Here is a 17,411-nt window from a genome sequence, read left to right on the forward strand (position 1 = left end):
GGAGCCACCTTCGAGGCTTGTATCTTGTTTGTTTTCATGGTTGGAAGGCTTCTTTGAAGGAAAAAAAAATATTTTAAGTTTTATTGTTTTTAAATCATCTTGATATTTGTTACCAAAAATAAATTTTAAAAAATAAAAATTATTATTTTAATATATTTATAAGTAAAAAATATTTAAAAAATCAATCATTGTTACAGGTTAGTAACTGAATATATTTTCCATGTTCATCATCAAGAGTGTGGATTCTAGACAAGAAAAACATTTTTTTATAAATATATTAATTTCAATATAGATGATTTGTTTTAAAATCCATCTGGATAATTGAATTTCCTTTTAAACCCAAAAATTCTATCAAGAAGAATATTTACAGCAACAAAAAAATCCTAAACAATTGAAGTGACAAGTAAATTACTATATTTTCCCTTCTTAATAAACCCCATTCTCGTTCTTTTAAACATATCACTGGATTATCTATCATCGTCAATATTCTCTTATTAATATCCCAAATTAATCGATTATTTTATATAAAATAATATTTTTTTATAAGTTTTTTTCAAATATAATTTTTCATTATTCACCGAGCATCAATTTTGAGACATCAAATTACAATTATTAAATGAAAATTAAAATGACTTGATAAAAAAAAAGTATGTGAATGAAAAAAAAAAATCAAGATGGTTTAGTTGTCATAATCCAAATATTATTTTATAATTTATAGAGCATCGATTAAATGGGATGCAAAAAAAGCTAGTTAAAAAAAGATGCAAATGATGAAAAAAACAAACCTCAGTGTAAAAAGAAAAATGTTTGAGGTGCAGGGCGGAGACCCAAGTGAGGGCTCGGGCTCCAACCAAAAAGTTCAATTTTCCTAGGGTTGTATATGTATTTTATACCTTACAAAAAAAAAAAAAAGTTCAAGTGAGGGCTCGGGCTCCAATAAGATATTTAAGTGGCTATTTGGTAATATTGTTGCGTGTGAGGTTAAGATTTAGTCACAAAAATATATATTTGATTAAGATAAAATATAATTTTGTTTTGATGGGACCTGCCATAAATTGAGGCTGCACTTGAGGTTTAACAAAAGCAAAAAAATTAAGCTTTGCAAACAGCAGCTTACCCCAGTTTTTTCATAATAGAGAGTAATGTGGGGAGATGAAACAAAAACAAAAAAGAAAGGTTTAACAGAGGTCAACGTAGGAAGAAAAAAGGGCATCACCGCTTACCTTCTTCGTCACCGCCACAAGAACTGCCTTGAGTCACTGTCGACAACAGCAGCAGCACCATCAAAGGGGAGAAAATCACGCAAGGTAACTTGCTCTTCCCCTTCTTCTTCTTCTTCTTTAGCTGCATTTTCTCGTTTCCATTGTTTTGCAAAGTGAACAGTGGAGAGTGAATTAATTCACTTTCCACTGTTCACGTTGCATGTGATTGTGTGAGATGAACAGTGGAGACTCTCCACTATTCATCTCACACAGTGGTTCATCTCGCACAGTCGCATGCAATGTGAACAGTGGAGACTCTCCACTATTCATCTCGCATAGTGGAGAGGTGGAAAGTGAATTAATTCACTCTCCACTATTCACATGAACAATGGAGAGCGTCTCCATTGTTCATGGGCTAGACCGGGTTCGGCCTAAACCTAAATGCAATGAACCGGGTTCAACCCAATAAAATAAAAAAATCCAACAAAATTTCTCAAATATTGTGTTTTATTCGAAAAACTAGTGTTTAATATTATTCGATGACACTACATAATTACATTAGAAGAAGATCGCATGATGACGTAACATTTGCAGAACTTGATCGCAATCCTAATTTTATTCTTGATGATATTTTATCTGATATTGTTGCACGCTCAGGAAGCCATAAAAACTGTAATCATTGTCACATGGATTTCACACGTGATGAAATTGCAGATAGTTTAATGGAATAATAAAAAATAATTTATATAAAATATTGTTTATTTCATAATGAAATAGCTACAATATTTGAATTAAAAATAATCAATATTAATATATGTTTTTTTTAGTTATTTTCTCAATTTAAAAAGTATTATTAACTAAACACATTAAACTACTTGTTGTTCAACCTTAATTTTAATCAAATATATATTTTAGCAAACCGACCTTACCTAAAAATACTTTTCATAAAATAATTTTTTTCAAATTATAACCACAAAATTTACAACAATTCCATGCACACCACATTTAGTGGCACCCTTCAAAAGTTATCCCAGCTTTGTCCTGTGAAGGTGGTTCACTGTTTATATAAATAGTGATTCTACCTCAAATCTTTTAATTTTAATTTTATAATAATAATATATTAAACCATACGGACTGCTTAGTTTTGTCAGACTCTAGGATATATGCATAGTCTACGGGTTTTGGCTAACACAACAGGGGCGATGCACATCCCTCGCAGGATTTGAATTTAAGATTTATCAGTGAAAATCTCAAATCATATGGCAAGAATTCAATTTTCTTGTTAAAGTAAATTTTGGATTTAGAAGGCAGGCAAAACCCGCTCGTAAAGAGACTTAATAGCTCGATCATCAGCTAATTAAAAGCCCAAGAGAAACAAGTCTATTGGGCCAAAATCCAAGAATAAACCATGCATGTATTTGGAATTTAGAACGGTAGAATGCCGAGAAGAACAAGAACCAGCTATATATCTTGAAAAACAAATACTATAATAATTATAAAAGGATCAATCATATTTTATTTATTATTTTCAAATTTAATCAGTTCTCCTCGCCTTTCTCTATCTAGTAATTTAAGAGAAAAACCAATTTTTTTTAATCTAAAAATAACGCTGTCATCTCTTGTATATAATATTTACATAAAATAATTTGCAGTGTTTATATTTTTCCTTCAATCAACTCTCACATAAAAACATGATCACATCATCAATCATAATACTATATTAGTTTCTACTGTTTTAAAAATTTATAAATTAAAAGATAATAATTAAAAAATCGAAGTAAGGTTATGCATAGTTAAATATTTATTTTTGTTTAACTTTTACTTCTTTAAATTATATTCGAATATTTTTTTCTAAAAAAAATACAAATTTAATTTTTTTTTTAAATCCCGCTTGAATAACCCCGGATCCCAAGATATCCCGCGTATCGTTGATTAGTGATAAATAAAATAGCAAGAAATTCATGACCATATTCCATAATATACAATTATACCTGACCAATTAAAGTAAAAAACAAAATAACAAATGAGGATAAATCTAGCTCTGAAATATTTTAAAAACCTTTTTTTACAAGGCAAGGCGACTGATAGCCATTGCCCCCACCCACCGTTTCTTATACAGATTTTTATCATCGAGGTCTAATCATAGACATAGAGGTGCTTCCGTGCTTATCCCTGATGCAGAGTGTCAAGAATATAGTCAATCTTCTACTTCTTCTTCTCTGCAATTCTTTATAGTCTCCTAATCTTACATGTTAGACTTCCCTCAATTGCCTAATCTGTAAGTGCTCCTTTTCCCTTAATTTTCTAGATTTCCCTTAATTAGCTGATCTGTAACTGTGGTTCATGGATTGCTTTATTTCGTCAATTATCAAAAGCCCATGTTGGCACTTCATTGGTTTTGCATCTGGATTATGTTTTTCATGATTTCTGCTATCAATTATCGCTCGTAATCTGTTAGACAAATGCGCTGCATTTCCTTGAAATCTGCTGAGCGAATTGTTTTTGTTGTTAATTAGATTGTAATTATTGTATGAAATCCATGTTGTAATCTCAGCGATTCTGTTATATTTCCTGGTGATTGATTTAACCCATGTTGTAGAATTTCAAATTTCTCAAATATGTTCTTAAGTTTAATTGTGTTTCGTTTGGAATGAATGTTTTGTAACTATTGTTTCGCTACTTATTGCAGGAAGGAAGTGTTTTGAGGAAAGATGTCTGGTTATATGGCTGCGTTATATGAAAACAAGATGATGTCAAGCGGCGAAAATCTGCTGACTGCCATAGTGCCTTTGATGAAACTTCTCTCCCTTATTGTTATAGGATTGGTTCTTGCACACCCAAAAGCCCAAATGATCCCAAGAGAAACATTTAGGCTCCTAAGCAAACTAGTTTTTGCTCTGTTCTTGCCCTGCCTGATTTTCACCGAGCTTGGTGAAAGCATCACGCTTCAGAACATTGCCCTTTGGTGGTTTATCCCTGTCAATGTGTTGGTTAGCACAGTCATTGGTTGCTTTCTCGGGGTGGCAGTGGTGCTTATATGTCGTCCGCCTCCACAGTTTAACAGATTCACCATTATCATGACTGCCTTTGGCAATACTGGAAATCTCCCTCTCGCTATTGTTGGATCTGTCTGTCACACTAAAGATAGCCCGTTTGGACCCCATTGCCACTCGAAGGGAGTGGCATATGTCTCTTTTGCCCAATGGGTTGCAGTGATTCTTGTTTACACCCTAGTTTATCACATGATGGAGCCTCCAATGCAGTACTATGAGATTGTCGAGGAAGGAGCCGAGATTGAGGAACAACCAGTTAGTAATGTCAGTAGACCTCTCCTGGTAGAAGCTGAATGGCCAGGCATTGAGGAAAAAGAAACTGAACATTCAAAGACGCCTTTTATTGCTAGGATCTTTCATAGCATCTCAAGTCTTTCACAAACTACTTTTCCGGACATTGACCTGGGTGAACGCAGTTTGAGCAGTCCCAGGTCCATTCAGTGTTTGGCTGAGCCGAGAGTTGTGAGAAGGATCAGAATTGTAGTTGAACAAACTCCCGTGCAGCACATACTTCAACCTCCAACAATTGCTTCTCTATTTGCTATCATCATTGGAATGGTGCCTCAACTAAAAGCTTTTTTCTTTGGATATGATGCTCCTCTATCTTTTGTTACAGACAGTTTAGAAATTTTAGCTGGAGCTATGGTGCCTTCTGTGATGCTAATTCTTGGGGGTATGCTTGCGGAGGGGCCAAAAGACTCTACCCTTGGGCTTCGAACTACAATTGGCATAACAGTTGCAAGGCTTTTGGTGCTTCCTCTGTTGGGAATTGGTGTGGTAGCATTGGCTGATAAACTGCATCTTCTTGTCCAGGGTGATGCAATGTACAGATTTGTGCTCTTATTACAGTACACAACACCAAGTGCCATTCTATTGGGAGCAATTGCCAGCCTGAGGGGTTATGCAGTTAAGGAGGCCTCTGCTCTTCTCTTCTGGCAGCATGTCTTCGCCCTGTTCTCCCTTTCATTGTACATCATTATCTACTTCAAATTACTCACTTACATATGAGTTTGTGGTATCTTACAGCTCGGAGTATTGTATTGTTTTCATCCAAGTTCTGTCAGATTGCTGCTGTCCATTTCATTGGAGTGCTTTGCTTTTAATAAGATGGAATTCTGTTCATTTGCTTTTTTTACTTTGCTGGTTACTGGTGGTGGTAATGAAAGGTGCGTGCTTCCTCAAATTTGGTTTTGTTGAAAGATTAAATAAGGTTCTTATTCTGTAAAATATTTCTGAGAGCATATTTAGCAGTCAGGTATGGTGTAGACAGATACAGACAGCCATGTGTAATGACAAAATGATGGATTGTATTCAGAAGTTTTTTTTTTTTCCATTAGATATTAGAAAATTTCTGTCCCAATTTCCAACTAATACAAGTCAGAACTAGCGGTTTCACCTAGACGGCCAGCATTCCGCTTCAAGTTGGCACGGGAATGGATACTGAAATTGAATTGGAGCACTGGACAAATGCTACGCTTTTTCATAGGATACATGGCTGGTGATTCCTATATAATTTTTTATCCCATACATGATGAGCTTTTCACTTCTGTGATGATGTTTTGAGAAAAGAGAAGGGCTAACTGTTCCATTTCTCCATTTGCACTGGATAGTTTTCAGGTTATATTGACATTACCGTTTGCATCATACATCTGTCTTGCTATTCTAAAAGTCCCAATGGGAATGGGATGCCACTGTACAGTGATAGAGGATTGCCCCCGTGGTGGGTTTAGGTGGTGACTCAATCAACTTGAGATCCCAGGTTCAACTTCCATCATTAGTTTTTAAAAAGGTGGTATGTGTACGTTCCTTAAGCTTTGGAGTGGGAGTTCCTCCACACATGTAAGAACAACTGCGCCGGATTTTCAATGAATTCCTTATCGGGCAGTATTCTACATCTGTTATGAGTTGTGACTTTCTTGAACTGAAAATATGATGCATTACTTCACCGCTATCGATTTTTTCTTCTCTTCATGTAGTGTGGCGTTTTGTAGATATCAAAGATATATGGGAAAACAAGGGCCTAAAGACCCATGATGACATGCAAATATGGGTCTAGACCTTTTCTAGAAAGTGGGCTGTTATCTGTAGATAGGATTGAAGTATTGCCCCATAGCCCAAATGATTTCAAAAATCAACTCACCCTCTTCTGCGCAGCATGTCAGGTCAAACTAAGTACTTGAATCTGGTGTGAAGAACCTTTCAAAATTGGACAATTCATACTTGTTAAAAAGAATATAAATGGCTTTGTTAGAACTTGCAATTACTGTCTTGCAGATAATGTAAAAGCTTCTTTCCATCCCATGCAATCCAAATCCGAGATGGTCTGTCTCTTCTCTTGTCTGCCTTTAGCATGGTTCGCATTGAAACCGTGCCTGCCTCGCTATACATCTGGTCAGGTTGATTTGAGATCCATGAAGCATGATGATTCCTCGATCCAAGATTAGGAAGGTCCTGCATAGATAAATATGGCTGAAGTTATTTACTGAACACATTTTTTATTCTGTAATATTTGTTTCTCACTTGTTTATCTTGATGGCTTTTTAGTTCAAGTGTCGGTGGTCTCTTGTTTCATTTTAAGGATCCAATTCCTAACAAAACTGTAAGTGTTAAACTTGTTCACATCTCGTAAAAAAGAAGGTTAAAATAATAAAATTAGACATCCATCCTTTATGAGTTGTGGACATCTTTAAAGAAAGAAAAAAATTAAGAAAAAAATCTAAAAGAAAAGGAGAAAACATTGTTCACTTGAACATGATTCACTATGAACGAGAATAGTGTTTTCTCATTCCTGACCTTTTTAAAAAAAACTCTTAGCCAAATATATAAAGGTAAAATAGTTTTTGCATCAGGACAATTTTAGTATTCTAAAATTGATCAGGGACAAGATGGGTATTTTATGTTTTAGTTGTATAGTAAATTTATATTATTACCCTTAAAATTAATAATTTTTTTAGTTTCTACTGAGGGTTACTTTTGTATTTTCATAGGAAAAATACACCATAAAATAATATATCTACTCTTGAAATTAAAAAATAAACTAATGACGGGGCCTTTTTGTAATTTTAATTTTTGTTACACGGTGAAAAGACCTTGACACCCTTGATGTCAAATAATCTAACCCTTGGGTTAAAGGGTATTCGTGTTATTTTGTTGTTTTTGTTTTTGTAATTAAAGAGTTGGGGGTGAGGTCATTAAAGTATTTTAATAAATAAAATATATTTTTTTAAAAAAAATACGCCAACGCGTGCTGTCAGCCCCTCTACCCTCTTAGGATGGCGTATATGGCTGATTCAGGAGGTCAAAATTATCATTTCAGGGTTGCTTTATATTCATCTCGGCGTGCTCTCAATGAAAAAGCGGCGCATGCATGGATACATTTGCCGGTTTGTCACGGATGACCATTTCTTTTTTTCTTCTCTTCTATTTCCTCTCTCTTTCTCTATCTTTGCACGTGCCCTTTAAATTTTCAGATTAATGTTTTCTTTCATTGTTTTTTTTTATTTATCTAGGATTTCATGAGTTGCAAGTTTTAAAAATTAACCCAACTTTAAGAGTTTTACTTAGGATTTATTTGTTTTATTTAATATTTTTTAAAGCTTGTTTTATTTTTAAATTATGATTGTTATCTTTTTTAATATCTTGAATACAATTTATGAATACAAAGCCATTGATATATGTTTCCCATGCTTAAAACTAATATAAATAAAGCACATATACGTAACTTAATACAAGTGAATTTGAGTCTAAAGTTTCATCGTTACAGCTTAAAGGTTGTCTCTAAATATTTGTGCATTTATTGCAATTATACATATCGTGTTATTACTTTATTGCAATTATACATATCGTGTTATTACTTTATAATTTTCCTGAGAAATCCTTCTATCATAGTATTCCACTCCAACTAGCATAAACTGTACAATTGAACAATGCATGAACATGTGATTTATTCAATTTTTCCTGTGTTTTCTTTTGATACGTATATGATGGACCTGAATCCCAGATAGAAAGAGAAACTGTCGGCAGACACGGAATTCTCCTGTACCTCTTCGATATCTAACTAGCAGCTCCAAAATAAAACCACGAGCTTGATTGAATAATCTAAGCTACCCTTTGTCCTAACAAAACTTGTTTTACCAGGTAGGTTGGAAGATAGACTAGTCTAGTCCAAAGACATAAACTTATGAGTCACGTTGGATTCGTCTGGACAAATGCAGTTGATTTTCGATGCAATCCTATAGGAAAAGGGACTTGTTGGAGATTGACTTTGAAACTAAGAACATTATAATCACAATTAAACATGTATTTATGAGGTATAAGAACATATTGAGTTGTTTAATTTGTTGTTCTTATCACTGTTCTTTTCGTTTTTTCCATTGAAAGAATCATGTTCCAAAAAAGACGTCACAAATTAATCGAGATCGTCTTCTGAACGAAGACAGAGGGAAAAAAAAGTCCATCCATATTTTCAGTCCAACCAAACGGTTCAGCTAATCGGACCAAATCTCAGGCAAGATTGACCTTCGAATATGACCAGATTTGTGGACCCAGGCAATATCCTTTCCCAATGAGATCAATAACAGAAACAAAAACGTCTTTTTCTTTTTAATATTCTCAAGCAATGACACGTCATTGTCAAAAATAGACTAGCTCCGCCTTTCTTTTTCTCCTTTGAGCCAAAAGAGAATGACAAAAGCAGCAGCTTTGTGATAATGAAAACGATGGTGGTTTTGACATAACCCATGAGATTATTACAGAGTAAGAAGAGGTAATATTCTATGCTCTAAAAGGAAGGAAATCGTGGCTGGCATACAAATTGTATCCAGTGGTTGCGAATATGCGGAGAATCGTAATAAGAACAAGGCCCATGCCTTGTTTGCCACTTTTGTCTTCAAATAAGTAGAGTTTTATTGATTCTTTTCCGAAGGCCCTTATCCTAGAAGATAAAGAAATCCTGCGGTGTAACCTCTATTTCAATGGTACTATGAAAAAAAATTAAATATAATGTTTAAAAAATATTAAAATTAGTATTAAAAAATATTAAATTTCATGTTTAATATTTTTTAATAATTTTAATGTATTAATATTAAAAATATAATAATATATCTTTAAATAAAAAAACACTTGAAAAAAAACTGAAGACGGTAACGAAAAAACATGCATTATCGAGGAGAGTGATTCCTCACAAATCTTGTCGGTTTGTGAGGAAACATGTAACCACGAAAACACATTCAGTACAGGCAAATCTTGTCGGTTTTGGCCGCCGTATGAAAACCATGTATGTATTCCCGAGAAGAGTGAACAAAATGAACCAACCATCCATTCATTGAATTCTTATACTAAACTTATTCTGTACATTGGCTATTTATGCCATCGATTACGGCATGCTGAGAACCATATGTATTCTCGCGAAGAGTGATTTCTCATGACCCCGGTGGCGCGAGACGATTATTTTTTTTTAATGTAGAAAAATAATTAAATAATAATAACTCATTTAATTCAGGTTAATTTAACTAATATATAATCTGGTATATGAGATTAAAATAACCCCACATAAAAAAAACTTAAAAAATCATAAAATTCAAGATTCAATAATTTAATACCAAGTGATAAAATAAAAAAAAATAAAAAAAAAACATCAAAGGAAAAAACTCAGGTTCACTCGGCTAACTTGCAATCCGCGTTATGAGATCGATATAAAATTAAACTGTTTAAAAATAAACTAGAAAAAGAATTGAACTTGTATCAATAAAAAAAAGTTGCAAAAAAAAAACTCAAGATAGCTTGATAAAATCACGACTTGTGATAGCTCCACTTTGAAGAAAACAACAAAAAATCACAAAGCTTAAGGCACAATAATCTAATCTCATATGATGAAATTAAAAAAAAAACATTGAAAAAAAAAACTCAGGTTGCCCGGGTTAACTTGACTAACTCATGACCTGCGACATGGGATGTGGATAAAAATAATAATGAAAAAAAATATCTAGAAAAAAAATCAAAGTTAAATCAGTAAAATAAGTTTTTTTTAAAAAAACCTATAACCTAATATCAAACGATAAAATTTTAAAAAAATACTAAATAAATGAACTTGGTTAACTCGACTGTCTCACAACTAGAGATATGAAATTGTGATAACTCCATGGGAAAAAAAAAGTGAAACAAATAATAAAGCTCAAAATCCAATATCCATTAATGAAATTAGAAAAAAAATAACAACTTAAAAAAAAAACTTAATGTTAAATTAGGATAATTTTTGAAATCGGTAACTTGAGTCACGAGACCAATTTTGGTATAAAAGCTAGATGAAAGAAAATAACTAGAGACTAAATTAGAAGATAGAATAAATTATGAAATGGATAAAAATAGGAATAAAAAAATGGAGATCAAAATAAAATAAAATATTCAAGGGTAAAATTGAATAAAAAAAATCATGAAAAGAATTAAAAAAAACCAATTAAAAAAACAATAACCAAATTGGATAAAATAAATAAATGAAACAAGATGTTCATGAACAAAAAAAAAAACTTCAAATAACATTTTAAACAAAACAAATAACAATCAAAAGAACGAAGACTAAAATTAAAATAAACAACAACTGAAGTATATATTTAATTTTTGAAATGGCCAAAGAGAAAATTAAGGTGTGAAAAGAGAAAAGAGGAAGGAAAATAAAAAACATTCACGGGAGATCAATCACACCTTCGTTGTTGATGCATGCCATACCACCAGGTAGAGGACAACGTGCCATTTCCAATGTTGTCGTGGATTATGAGATTTGAACACTGAAAAATACTGCACATGCCGTCCAAATAGTTGGCCCGTGCTACGCGCTCGCCACTAATATAATTGTCCCTCATTTGAATAGACCATACCGAAAAAAATATATGGAAAAGACCCAACTGACCCTAAACATCAATTTTATTTTTTAGAAATGTAAGGGTATTATGGTTATTTTGTTTTGTATTTGAAGCTTAAAAATACTAAAAATCTCTTATACCCAGCTTTAGTTTTAATTTTTTTTAACTTTTAAGGGTATATAAATCATTATACTGTTCATTTAAAATGTAAATGGACTTATTTAACCCCAACTAAAATAATAATGACAAATAAATCTCATTGAGAATACATTCACACCCTAATACCATGTTATTTAAGTTTTTAAAGAAAGATTTTTACTATAACTGGGTACTAGTGCATAGTAAATAATTGAGGCATGTTAATTTTTTTTAATCGATAATCAATTATAACTTATATATATATATATATATATATATATATTTGATCATAACTTAGATATTTAACTAATTAATTATTGCACAATGAAAAATAATTAAATACATAATCTCTTGAGGAGCGCTAAGTATCCTCATTTGAAGAATGTTTTCTTATTTCATTGAAATTTGACAGACACAGGTTTTTTTTTAAAGAAAAAACCTTCAAACACGCATTACATCATAGGTGGCAGGGGTAGGGCACGACACGCAATAAGTAGGGGTGGGGTTGGACTGCAAATATGGCAAGTCTTGGAGGAAGGAAGTAAAATAAAGAAGAATCTGCTCTTTTCCTTCTCTGCGCAATTAAAACAATTCCCATTCCACTAAAAAACCCTAATTCTAATTCTAATTCTAAACAAACCCTTCCTTTTCCTCCTCCATCCAGGAAAAGGATAGGGATAGGACCACCACCACCACCACCACCCTTCTTTCCTCCCTCTATAAAAATCACCACAAGCCAACCCTTCTTTTCCACAAACACACACACCCCAATAATCTCCAAGCCCATCCTATCTCTCCCTCATCCACATATAACTCCTTCAACAATGATCTTATAATCCCCTCTCCTTATCATCTCTGTTTTCCTTCTGGCATAAACAATTTTTATTTTTTTTCTTTCCAAATGGCTATCCCCTGTCCATCTATTTTTGGATCAGAAATGGTACCCATTGAGTCAGGAGCCATGTCTCCTCCTCCTTCCCCATTAATTCTAACCCAAGACGAGCTCAAAAAAATCGCCGCCTACAAAGCCGTCGAGTTTGTCCAATCCGGTATGGTCCTCGGCCTAGGCACCGGCTCCACTGCCAAACACGCCGTCGACCGTATCGCCGATCTCTTACACCAAGGCAAATTGAAGAACATTATAGGCATACCCACCTCTAAAAAAACCCACCAGCAAGCCGTGTCCCTTGGCATCCCTTTATCCGATCTCGATTCGCATCCCATCGTTGATCTTGCAATAGACGGTGCTGATGAGGTGGACTCGAATCTCAATTTGGTTAAGGGGCGTGGTGGGTCTTTGCTTAGAGAGAAAATGATCGAGAGTGCTTGCAAGAAGTTTATTGTTATTGTTGACGAGTCTAAATTGGTGCCTCATGTTGGTGCTTGTGGTGCCATGCCTGTTGAAGTTGTGCCATTTTGTTGGAAATTTACTCAAGATAAGCTACAAAGTTTGTTTGATTACGCGGGGTGTGTTGCGAAATTGAGGTCTAATAATGGGGGTGAAGATGGCGAGATTTTTGTTACTGATAATGGGAACTATATCGTGGATTTGTTTTTCAAGAAGGATGTCGGGGATTTAAAGATTGCTAGTGATGCTATTCTGAGGCTAGCTGGGGCTGTGGAGCATGGAATGTTTCTTGATATGGCAACTACTGTTATAGTTGCAGGCGAGCTTGGAATCACTATCAAGAATAAGTAGATTGAGATTTAGAAGATGGGTGTTTCACAAATTTGAAATTTTTGATGGGGTACTAATCAAGTTGGAAAATTTGACTGCTTTGTTATTGTAACAGTATTGATAGAAATTGTGCTTTGGGGGGAGGTTGAGGGATCCCTCCGTAATTTTTTGTCAGAATTTTATTAGGAGAGATGGTTTAGGCTTTAGGGTTTTAGGATTACTTTAGCAGTTGAATAATCTAAGCTTATTGAACGTCAGCTGTCATCTCATGTTCTTTTCAATATAAAATTGGCCCTCCTTTCCTGTTGATTGTTTTAGTTTTTCATATTCTATGTATTTTGATATGTTTTAATTGACTGGATTAGAGTCATTAGGCTTGTTGTTAAAACAAAGGGTTTCTGCTCTGTGCTGTTGAATATGCATAACTGTTGCTCTGTGATTGCAACTTGGCAACAATATGTAATACAGGGTGTCTAGTCTGTGCCGTTACTGTAGTGATTGAAGGGGCAAAACATACTTGTTTTTTCATTCAGCAAGCATTTGTTTGGCTAATTCTTGTCAAGCCCCGCATAGGTTGAAGGATGAGGAGTATATACTTCTGCTGTTGGAGTGCAGTGCTTTTTGTGTGTTTTTCTTTTTCTAGTTAATGGTTGCGCTGAGCTGTTTGAAAGAGCTATTTTAGTGCATGTCTTGAGAGGCAGAAGCCCCATTTTTTAAGGTTGCAAGCCGTTCACTCTCGTTAGCTAGTTTGTTACATGGATTTCATGCACGTTGCGAGGTTACTCGAACCGATATAAGCTCACATCTTTGTTCCTCCATAGTTGAATCTGTTGGCCGTTTTCTTTTTGTTTCTGTTATGAATATAAACGGCTGTTTTAGTAAACATGGTGAATTCAGGTAAGGTTCGCTGACCCTGTTCCTGGTCTCATAAATCCTGTCTATAAGTAGTTAACCAACTTCTTGTTATATTTCTTTAGAAGTGCTGGATATCACTTTGTAAGTTGTGGACTTGAAGGAATTTGGTATTCTGGATTGGATTTTGGTCTGGTTCTCTCGGAAAAATGATTTTGGTTATGGAGTTATGATCATGGACGTTACTTTATGCAATCGCTCTGATACATTTCATTCACACGTGCTACTTGATGGAGTTACACTATGCCGTTGAGGATCATCGGTGTGTCAATAATTTCTAACAAGATATGCATCCTACTTGGGATGCTTCTTGGATTGGTGGTGTTCATAGAGAAACATTATGAACTCTGCTAGTTGAACTATATCTCATGTTCCGCTAGTGTTTGTTAATGTCAGTTATAAAAAGGAGCCGCAAGGCCGATGCTTATAATTAAAGAGCAGTTTGTCCCACAGGCTTACAAAATAATGGCGAGGGTGGATTAATTAAACATAACATCAGTATATTGAGTTCTAGACTTGAAATCCAAAAGTAAAAGATTTCTGAATGGAAACACATGTCGGGTTGGTTTGTTGAGACTAGTTGGCTCTCAGAGGGGGCTATTTTGGAGACTAATTGGCTAACAGGTGCAATTTGAATTGCTTTCCTTCCCTACTTTATAGCTCAAGGGACTAAAACTTCCTGCAGACCAGGCATTAGACTAAACAGGCTATTTTGGTGGAGAAAAGAGCCCGGGCCTTATCGATTTTTTCTGATTTATTCCAGAACTACCCAGGTATGGATGGACCTCAAATTGTGTATTAGACATGAAAAGTGAGGATAGTGCTTCAGTTCATCGTCCCTGCTTACTAATACAAAACTGGAGATACATTTTGCCTATATTGTGTTTTTTTTCATATTGGATGATCAACGGTGATTCTCTGGTTGGTGATGGAGCTCGTATTAACATACCTGCGTTCCTGATAGTATGGATGTGGATGCTCTTGCAGTTGCACTACAATTTATGCCACTCTGAAAGATTACTGAGAGTATATACATGGGATTATATCACTTTGAAAGGTCCTCGAGCTTAGTCATTGTACTGTAGTTACTTTCAAGGGCCCACTAATGGAAGAGAGCAGTGCGCACAAAAACATCCACAAGAGAGTGGATATGACCTTATGGAGTAACTGGGCTTGGGTTCATAAAGTTAATGGCCATTCTGTTTCCAAGTCATATACAGGCCTGTTTGAGGGTCCAGACATAGTGGTTTCATGACCATGTCTACGTACCAATTCTAGTGGGTAGGTAGGTGGGGGGGAAAGGGATTTACTGATTATTAGGATCTGATGCGTTTATGAGCCTAAAGTCCTTGAAGCAAATTTCTACTAACAATCACTGAACTCGCTTCCTTTGTGCGTAAGAAAAGAGAAAGGACAACCTTCCAATTATCAGATGCTTATAATTTTACTGTTCATCTGTTGAAAAAGACACAGATGGAGCCAAAAGCAAATCTTGATAATGACATTGATGGAATGATAAAGTTTAGTGTAGAGTTTGATAAAGGTAGGGAAATGCTTTTCAACTTTCCTTTTTCTTTTTAACTTCTCTCAATTTTTGCAGAAAAGATAATAAAGGAACTTCGCAGATAGTAAGCCTCTTATTGGTCCTTTGTGGCACGAAAGAAATGAAGGAAGCAGCATTGAAGACAGTATTTTGGGCAGAAGAAAGAGCAAAAATGTGTGCTTAAGGATGCAAAATGTGTCCTTTGTATATATGCATGTTAATTATTGGGATCAGTGAAGGTAAAGAAAAGCAAGGACAAGAAGGGAGGGAAAAAAAATGCATTAAGGACCCTTGAACTGTTAATAATTAACACCTTAAATTGGAATTCAGGAATTCATCCCACTTGCTGCACAGGCAAAAGGAGATATGATTTCATCCTTCATTATTTATCATCGATCGTTCTATCCTTGCATTGACTTTAGGACAGGCTCATCTCTTGGTAATAATACAACATGGATTTAATTTGGAGTTGAGGTTGGAACTTGAACCTCCATGCATGATTTATAAGTTGCAGTCAAAATCCATCCAGACCCTCAAATCTTATGATCACTCGGTGCTGTGTTGATGGGTTCGTAACTCAGTACTTTCGTAAAACAAGAGAAGTAAGAAAAGGGCGTTGCAAATGGTAAGAAAAAAAGGAGGAAGAGGGGTTTCCTCCACCATGCAATCCTTAGTGGACCAAAAGTTAAAATGGAAAATAAACACCAATATTCGGCGGAAAGTAATATTTAGGTCATGCAAGCTCTGCAAGACGACGTACATTCTCACACACAACTTGCCTCTCTTGCTCCTTCAGGGAGCACCGAAAGGCCCTTTGTTAGGTTTGCAAATTGCAATGCCCCGTAGACATGCACCTTTATACGTTGCGTAGTTTGGTTTAGACAGCATAACATATATATTTATAATATTCAAAGTATTCTCCCTGTACTTTAGCTTCTACTAGACTACTAGGTCATGTTCTTACATGTCGGTAAACGTTAATTTCCTTTGACAGCAACAAGAGGCTCCAAATTAAGAACAGTGACTGAACAGACATAATCCTATATACTAGCTAGTTAATTTCCTTAATTTATTTTGATGATGAAGATTTGTACACACGAACCGGTGGTTAATTGTTTTGCAGTTTTGCTACATGTGTGACCTGCTAACTTGTCATGAACACACTCAGCACCAAGTCACATGTCCATGGCTCCAGAAGAGACCCAGATTCAGACGAGGCAGAAATGATGACAAAAGATGCGCACAGCTCAGCCTCTCAGGCTGGGGATGTGGACGTATAAATTGGATGGTCTCCCTCTAGACCAACATGTATCTTGGCTATTATTCACGCTGCTACGAAGTGCCCCCGAAATGATCTCACCTCCCAACCAGAAATGCAGAAAATTAAAATGGGAGAACGTAATGATTGATTGGTATGGAATTACTACAGTTTATATGGTAAATATAATAAGATTTTATGGTAACAAATTAAACTAAATTGATCTTTTAATCTCTTCTGGTTAGTTCGTATATCTTTTAATGATCTTATTTGAATATTATTGATTAGTTCTAATTATTTCATTTTTTTTACATTATATTCTCTAATAAAAATCAAACCAATTTTCTTCACTATATCTATATATAGGATCAAACAAAAATACGCAAATTACTTTATTTCCGTACTATATCATGGATATTTGGGTGGTTTTTAGAATAATCTGAAGAACGATAATGAAAACAAAAAATAATTATTTTCAGTACATAGGGGAAAATATTTTTAGAAGCCTTTTCTCTTATTATCTGTTTAATTCACTCTGGGCGTAGTTAGGATTTTAAGAATAGGAGGCCAAGTATGAAAATACTAGTAATTTAAACTCGCAAATAGAACAATAAATAAAAGCGTCTTTGTCAACAAATTGAACATTTCACAAGAAATTTGAACCCGCCATCCATTTCAAGCATCTTTTTCATGTTGATTCACCTTCTTTCGATCTTGTTTTTTTGTCAATAAATTTAAATCATTTACCCTTTAATTAAACCCCAAAAAAT

At 34.6% G+C, this 17,411-nt stretch overlaps 2 protein-coding genes across 2 annotated transcripts; both read left to right on the forward strand.

Moving 5' to 3' along the window:
- Positions 1-3,199: 3,199 nt before the first annotated feature.
- LOC7475540 (protein PIN-LIKES 2) lies at positions 3,200-5,377 on the forward strand. Its single transcript, XM_002314781.4, has 2 exons — positions 3,200-3,480; positions 3,892-5,377. The coding sequence occupies exon 2, from the start codon at positions 3,914-3,916 to the stop codon at positions 5,261-5,263; it is 1,350 nt and encodes a 449-aa protein (XP_002314817.1). The 5' UTR covers positions 3,200-3,480; positions 3,892-3,913; the 3' UTR covers positions 5,264-5,377.
- Positions 5,378-11,810: 6,433 nt separating this feature from the next.
- LOC7475541 (probable ribose-5-phosphate isomerase 2) lies at positions 11,811-13,235 on the forward strand. The gene has a single exon (XM_002314782.4). It carries the CDS (start codon positions 12,152-12,154, stop codon positions 12,947-12,949), a length of 798 nt encoding a protein of 265 aa, XP_002314818.3. The 5' UTR covers positions 11,811-12,151; the 3' UTR covers positions 12,950-13,235.
- The last annotated feature ends 4,176 nt before the right edge of the window (positions 13,236-17,411 follow it).

Source organism: Populus trichocarpa, chromosome 10 (assembly GCF_000002775.5).
Source record: "Populus trichocarpa isolate Nisqually-1 chromosome 10, P.trichocarpa_v4.1, whole genome shotgun sequence".
Classification (NCBI taxonomy): Eukaryota; Viridiplantae; Streptophyta; class Magnoliopsida; order Malpighiales; family Salicaceae; genus Populus; species Populus trichocarpa.

What these genes read in the sequence shown, in the direction of transcription:
- LOC7475541 (XM_002314782.4), top strand. Translation starts at nt 12,152, where the DNA reads ATGGCTATCCCCTGTCCATCTATTTTTGGATCAGAAATGGTACCCATT.
- LOC7475540 (XM_002314781.4), top strand. Translation starts at nt 3,914, where the DNA reads ATGTCTGGTTATATGGCTGCGTTATATGAAAACAAGATGATGTCAAGC.